We start from the raw sequence: 7291 nt of genomic DNA on the forward strand, positions 1-7291 counted from the left end.
GAAAAAACTCCCTCCTGGAGGAAGAAATCTTGGGAGGACCAGGCTCTCTGGGAGGACCCTCCCTCCTGAGGGCAATACTTACCAGTACTTGTCCTCCAGTGTGCGATGGTGGGCTGGGACGAGTGTTGTTTCTTCTCAGCATGATGATGACCTTCCTTCCATTTCCTGTTTCAGAACTGAGAATGAAGACAAAACTGGTTAACAAGGTAACAGGACATTTAAAAATTCTCTCACTTCAGGATGAGATGCTGTGTCTTCTTACGTTTCTCTTGTAAAACAGCATGTAGGCCGAGTGCTGCTGTTCCTCACAAGCTGCCGATCCGGTTGTGTGGAGCACCTGTGCGTCATTATAGGTGAGCCAGCGATCTGATGTAGAGTGCTGACTCTCCTCAGGATGGACAGAACTACAGATGTAGTGTCCTGAAATCACATTAAGACAAATGAATCCAACTTCTGGAAGTCAGCTGATTCAAGCAAACAGTGATTTTGACTTAGTGCGTCTTAGAACATCAAAAGCTTTTGTGTGTGAGTCCTTCACTGAAAAGTAGAAAGTTTTCATTTTCTGTTTGTAACAAGTCTGTTGTTTTACCTGACTCTGTGCCTCCATAATGATTGATGATGCTGACAAGACTATAACAGCCACCACCCTGAGAAGGAACAAATCCAAAGAGTGTTAGTTTCACAAAGTCTCACATCAGAGCCATAATTAAGCTGATTTGCTGAGGCTACGTCCACACTAATGCGTTTTCGTTTGAAAACACATCGTTTTCTCTCCGCTTTGACCTCCCGTCCACACTGAGATGGCGTTTTCCTCAAGGAAAAACACAGCATCTTGAAAACGCTCTCGAAAACGCACACATTTCAAAACGGAGTTGTCCCGTCGCAGTGTGGACACTCGAAAACGCAGACTTTCTAAAACGATGACGCATTTTAGTCATGTGATGCAGTCATGTGAGCAATTAAACAAAGATAGCCGAGTGCATTATACAGCGGTTGTTTTGATTGCTCTCAACTTTGACAGCCCTAAAAAAGATTAATATCAGTTTGTACATGCTCCGGATAGCTTTTCTTCAAATTCTGTAATCCTCACTCACTTTTGCGCATGCGCAGGACTGGAACGTAAGCGTTTTCGGCCGTTTCAATGCAGACGCACAACTATTTGAAAATGACTGAAAACACTAGTGTGGACACGGAGTTTTCAAATCTATCAGGGCTAGTGTGGACGTAGCCTGAGACGTTCTGCAGTCTGTTTTTACCTGATTGGATGGCACCACCAAGTCCCTCTGCAGCCTGACGGGGTCATCCACCTTCTTAATGTTGTAGGTTTGTGTAAAGCCAAACCTCTTCAGATGCAAGATCAGGACTCTGGCAGAAAAGAAAAAAAAAAAACACAAACAAGGTAGAAAATAAGAAGAATGAGTGTCAAACACAAACAGAAGATGGGAGAAAACGACTGCTCAAGTATTGTCTCGAAAAACTCTGATATTTGATGCGCCACAGTTTGGAAACCTGGTCAGTCGATCAATTCTGATGTGACCTTACTCACCTTGGCAGTGTATCAAAAGACGACTTCAGTTCTGAGGCCGTCCCTCCACAATCACAGCGAAATTCTATTTCTTGTTCCTGAACAACAGCACAGAGAAAACAGGCTTTATGGTAGAAAGAAATCTCAACATATGCACACACACATACGCACAAACACTAACAAAAAAGGTGTGTTAAGATCGCTGACACTACAACTCTATTGGAATTTGTGATCTTACCTTCAAGTATGTCTCTAACATGTTTATAATAGACCCCTCTGGAACAAGGTCAAGAGACAAGCTGGTGAAGTCCTCGTGCTGTGATGATTGGTGACCACAGCTACACATTTCAGGAGTAACGTAGTTAAAGTAAAGATCAGGTAGGTGGAAAAGAGGTATATGAAAATATTGCAACCAGCTCTGCGTTTCTGAAAGACAGGCTTACCTCTTGCATGTCCTCATGTTTTCCATTTTAAAAATGTGATGCTCTTCTACTGGGCAGGTATAACTTTGGCCCAGGAGAGCTGCGTTCCTCTCCAGGTGAGGTGCGAGCCTTTTGACCTCATTGAGGAACAATGTTAGGAATTCATGAGCGTCCTGAAAGAAAAGCAGAGAGATTTAAAACAGTACATCAAAATCAGAAGGTAAAGCAAAAAAAACAAAATGTCCAAATAGCTGACGCACTTTCTGTGCACTGCCGGTGTATTCAGGAGCTTGACTGCTGAATGCCTTCTTAAAAGCTCTTAGGTGGTGATCTTTAAGGCCATAATCTGTTGACTCATGACAGTCCCTGACATCAATGAGCCTTCTGTAGAAAGGAAAGGGTAAACAGACATTTCTGCTGTTAGATCTCTTTGTTCTTCAGGTTTTTGAAGAAAGTAGAAGGTTGACGTAGCGCACCTTAAGAGCTGAGCTTCTGGATCTGTGCTCCACAAAACCTCCTGACGCCTGATGTCTCTTATGAACTCCTCAATGTTGAGGAGGCTCTGCAGGCAGGAGTTCATGTAGCAGGTGTTTCCGATGTTTGGAAACCTGACACACACGCACAACGTTTACAGTATCAGTGTAAAAGAATTCATTTTCTCCACTTTGACAAAGTGAGCTTTGGTCTTTGTGCACCACGTGTACTCACCCGAAGCAGTCTATAGTCCCAGTTTGACTTTCTATTATTTCTCCACCGCATGCTACACTGCTCCAAAAAGGTAAAAACACAAACACAAAATTAGGAAAGATGTCAGGATGCTGAGCAGTGTATGTGCATGGATGCATGAGCTTTGAAGTTGAAACATTTTGGAGGACGTCTTTCTCTTACCTGTTAAACACATGCTCCCATCCACTCTCTTGGTCCAGAAGCTCCATAATCCAAGTGTCCCAACTCAGGTCTGCTGGGATCGTTTCCGTGGTGCTTCTTACCTGATATAAATATATAGGACATAGCTGTGTGCCTCATTGCTCTTAATTGCTCTCATTTAACTGTGATGAGTAAATGCTTGATGACAGTGACTCTTTCCATAAAACATACCTTCCCGGATTTAAAAAGAGTCTTCACAGTGTTGCTCTCTGCCTCTGCATCGCTGTCAGTTTGCTGCAGAGGACGAACAAACATAAGTTTATTAAAAAGTACATTTTAAAGACAATGTGTATTTCATATGTTTTGTGTAAAAGCAAACCGAGGAACAGCAGAAGATGTGTCTCCATTTTCTCTTCTTTTGGCCATTTTCAGGGTTAGCTGGTGTGGCAGCAACAGAAGCATCCGGGATGCTGATGAGGACAAAAGTGTAAATGTTGTGGAAATTTATAAGAAGGAGTACATTTTGCTAATATAGATTGCTAATAAAAGTGAATAACTGTAATGGAATACCAACATGAACAAAATCATGTATTTTATACATTTACACTCTACATTTTCAAACGCTAATCTCTGCATCCATATAAATAATAGACAAGACTAGAAGGAGTAAAAAAGATGTAAATACACAAGGTGGAAGAAAAATGCCAATAAAAGGGAAATAAAAGAGCTCCAACTCAACCACTGCTATAAATATCTCCAGCAGCATTAAAGACTGGCGCATTTCTTTACCTCTGATGAGACGTAGAAGGAATTTCCTTCTCTGCCACGTTTTGTTTGTGTAATTTCTGTTTAGAAACAAGAAAAGCAACATCAGTAATGGCATAAAACAAACATACCAAGTGGGTCTCTCCATGAAAAGTGTCCAGTTAGAGAATTTGGTATTATTTCATATTATTTATCACTTTAGTGAGCTGTCAGCTCATGAAGCAGATATAGGAATATCTTTAAATAAAATAAAAACAATTTATTCATGCCTTAAATTGAGTTTTAAAGTTTGTCCTATGAAATACAAAATCCTTCATTTGGTTCTGATCAAAATTCAGTTTTTACAGAAATCATCCATGAAGCTTCAAAAATGCTTATTCACCATAAAAAATATTTAGAGAAACATCCTGCAAGTCTCTTCGAACTTACCTTTCTGTGAAAAAAAAACGTTTAAACATCTTTGAACTTAATTTGAGGACATGGCTGTGTGCTAAATTGCTCTTAATTCTTCTCATTTAACTGTGATGAGTAAATGCTTGATGACAGTGACTCTTTCCATAAAACATACCTTCCAGAATTTAAAAAGAAACCAGCGACACTTTTTTTGTGTCTTCACAGTGTTGCTCTCTGCCTCTGCATCGCTGTCAGTTTGCTGCAGAGGACGAACAAACATACGTTTATTAAAAAAGTAAAGTCACTTTAAATTAACAAGTGCAATTTAAAGAGAATGTGCATTTCATATGTTTTGTGTAAAAGCAAACCGAGGAACAGCAGAGGTGTCTCCATTTTCTCTTCTTCTTTTGACCATTTTCAGTAACAGGAGCATCCGGGATGCTGATGAGGACAAAAGTGTAAATGTTATTTTTCAAAGTGCAAATTTTTAACAAGGAGTACATGCTGGAGATTGCAGATAAAAATTAATAACTGTAATGGAACAAAATCATGTATTTTGTACATTTACACTCTACATTTTCAAACGCTAATCTCTGAATCAATATAAATTATAGACAAGACTAGAAGGAGTAAAAAAGATGTAAATACACAAGGTGGAAGAAAAATGCCAATAAAAGGGAAATAAAAGAGCTCCAACTCAACCACTGCTATAAATATCTCCAGCAGTATTAAAGACTGGCGCATTTCTTTACCTCTGATGAGACGTAGAAGGAATTTCCTTCTCTGCCACGTTTTGTTTGTGTGATTTCTGTTTAGAAACAAGAAAACCAACATCAGTAATGGCATAAAACAAAGTATATGGTATGAAAATACAAAATCCTTCATTTGGATTCAAAATTCAGTTTTTACAGAAATCATCCAAGAAGCTTCCTTAAAAGTTTCAAAAATGCTTGTTTACCATAAGAAAATATTCATAGAAATGTGCTGCGAGTCTCTTCAAACTTACCTTTCTGTGAAAAAGAAGTTTAAACATCTTTGGACTTGATGTGATCGCAGCCAAAATCTCCTCAGCTTTGCAAAAGTTCAACTGAAAACAAGCAGTCAAAGGTTGTATATTTATAAACTTTCAGCATAGAACGTTCATACCCTGAACAGCAAACATCATCATTATGATGTATGGGGCAAATTTGCATATTTTGGAATGTATGCTCATTTGAACTGTATGGTGCTCGTCTCCAAGCAACTGCTACACAAAACAGGTCAAGTCAAGTGGCTTTTATTGTCATTTTAACCACGTGCAGAGGTGCTGTACAGAGTGAAACGAGACAGCGTTCCTCCGAGACCCTGGTGCTATATATGACATATACGGACAAACCCAGGACTACATAAAGTGCAGTGTGCATAAATTGCAAAAATAAACAAGACAAAACAGTGCAAAACGTGACAGAACAGGACGAAACAGACACAAGACAATGGAAATGTGCAAAATGCTGAGTATTGTGCAAAAGTAACTTGGTGTCTGTATGTATGTATATGAGTGTGAGATACTGCAGATAAGTGCTTGGTAGTGACATGTGTGAAGGTGTGCGTGTGCCAGTGCAGTCACTGAGTGTTCAGGGGTCTGACGGCTTGTGGGAAGAAACTTTTCCGTAGTTTGGTAGCGAGGGCCCGGATGTTGTGGGACCTCTTTCCAGAAGGCAGCAGGGTGAAGAGTGTGTTTGAAGGCTGTGTGGGGTCCTCCAGCAAGCGGGTGTTATAAGGAGGGGAGAGGGGCTCCAATGACCTTCTTAGCTGCTCTCACAATCCGTTGTAGGGTACTGCGATCCAATACGCTGCAGTTACCATACCAGACAGTGATGCAGCTACTTAGGATGCTCTCATTAGTCCCACTGTAAAAGGTGGTGAGAATGGATGGTGGGAGATGGGCTTTCCTCAGCTTCTGCATGAAGTAGAGACGCTGCTGGGCCTTCTTGGTTATGGAGCTGGTGTTGAGGGAGCAGGAGTGGTTCTCCGCCAGGTGGACACCAAGAAATCTGGTGCTCTTGACGACCTCCACAGAGGATCCATTCATGTTAAGTGGGCAGTGATCCCACTGTGCTCTCCTGAAGTCAACGATCTCTTTTGTTTTGTTTTGGTGTGCTGGGGGAGCAGCACAGCAAAGAAGGACTCATCCAGGCTGGAGAAACTGATCAGGAGGGCTAGCTCTGTGGTCGGCATGAAGCTGGACACTCTGGTGACAGTGGCAGAGAAAAGGACATTAAAGAAACTGATGGACATTATGAACAATGCTGGGCATCCTCTGCACATGGCCATTAACAACCAGAAGAGTCTGTTCAGTGACAGGTTGCTTCTCCCAAAGACAAGAACTAACAGACTTAAAAACTCCTTTGTCCCACACGCCATCAGACTGTTTAACTCCTCTCTGGAGGGGAGAGGGAGGGGAAACAGGAGGACAAAGGAGGGGGGAACAACTAAGCTGTAGTGCCTCTTCACCTCACTGTGCAATACCTTTTGTGCAATACTTTTGTAAATAGTCAACAGTGCAATAGACTCAATACTTGAAATGTGCAATTCACTTGTATTTTTATTTTTTATTCCTATTTATTCTATTTATCCCCTTCGTATATGCTGCTGTTCCTCACAAGCTGCAGATCCAGTTGTGTGCAGCACCTGTGCATCATTATAGGTGAGCCAAGGATCTGATGTAGAGTGTGGACTCTCCTCAGGATGGACAGAATTACAGATGCAGCAGCTGTTTCCGATGTATGGAAACCTGACACACAAACAAAAGTTTACAGTATCAGTGTAAAATAATTCATTTTGTCCAGGTTGAGAAGGTGAGCTTTGGTCCTTGTGCACCACGTGTACTCACCTGAAGCCGTCTCTAGTCTGAATTTTATTTTCCATTATTTATCCACCGCCCAAATGTTTCACTACGCTACTGCAAAAAGGTAAAAACACAAACACACAATTAGACGCTGAGCACTAGATGTGCATGTATGCTAGTGATGTGTCGAGTAATGGAGGGGGCGTTTCCGCGATGCACGTATCGAGGCTTGCTTCATTTATGGGAGGAGCTGAAAATGATGACGTCCGAAGCCTCGCTGCCCGGCTGTACCACGTGACTGGTTCATGAAGTGGTTCGAACTTTGCCGCGAGATGTGACAGCGATACAAACCCCTCAGACTTCAATCAAAATGTGGGTGTTTGATGGAGAGCTGCGGTTAGTGAGAGTTGGAGACAGCTGGGAGGCAGTTTGGAGGTTTATGAGAGTGAGGAGAGAAACTCAGGAGAGAATGGAGCCAGCTAAGAAGAGGAG

At 41.6% G+C, this 7291-nt stretch overlaps 1 protein-coding gene across 1 annotated transcript; it reads right to left on the reverse strand.

Annotated features, from left to right (window-relative positions):
* On the reverse strand, positions 1–5005 carry LOC146668282 (ubiquitin carboxyl-terminal hydrolase 12-like). The gene is made up of 18 exons (XM_085408631.1): positions 4979–5005; positions 4725–4780; positions 4341–4413; positions 4148–4231; positions 3604–3659; positions 3194–3284; positions 3046–3108; positions 2836–2936; positions 2656–2712; positions 2424–2555; positions 2208–2331; positions 1969–2120; positions 1764–1863; positions 1547–1623; positions 1257–1365; positions 590–647; positions 263–420; positions 1–176 (listed from the first exon to the last, which is right to left on the reverse strand). The coding sequence occupies exons 1-18, from the start codon at positions 5003–5005 to the stop codon at positions 171–173; spliced, it is 1524 nt and encodes a 507-aa protein (XP_085264757.1). The 3' UTR covers positions 1–170.
* Positions 5006–7291: the final 2286 nt, after the last annotated feature.

The sequence above is a fragment of the Rhamphochromis longiceps genome, linkage group LG6, assembly GCF_057381845.1.
Source record: "Rhamphochromis longiceps isolate RC_006_pf linkage group LG6, R_longiceps_female_GT1.1, whole genome shotgun sequence".
In the NCBI taxonomy this organism is placed as follows: Eukaryota; Metazoa; Chordata; class Actinopteri; order Cichliformes; family Cichlidae; genus Rhamphochromis; species Rhamphochromis longiceps.

Bases quoted from the DNA above. Each gene is read 5' to 3' on its own strand.
- LOC146668282 (XM_085408631.1), bottom strand. From the start codon at position 5,005: ATGTTTAAACTTCTTTTTCACAGAAAG. The intron at 4,781-4,978 runs GTAAGTTTGAAG...GTTTCTAAACAG, and splicing joins AACTTCTTTTTCACAGAAAG to AAATCACACAAACAAAACGT. The intron at 2,556-2,655 runs GTGAGTACACGT...CGTGTGTGTCAG, and splicing joins GGGACTATAGACTGCTTCGG to GTTTCCAAACATCGGAAACA.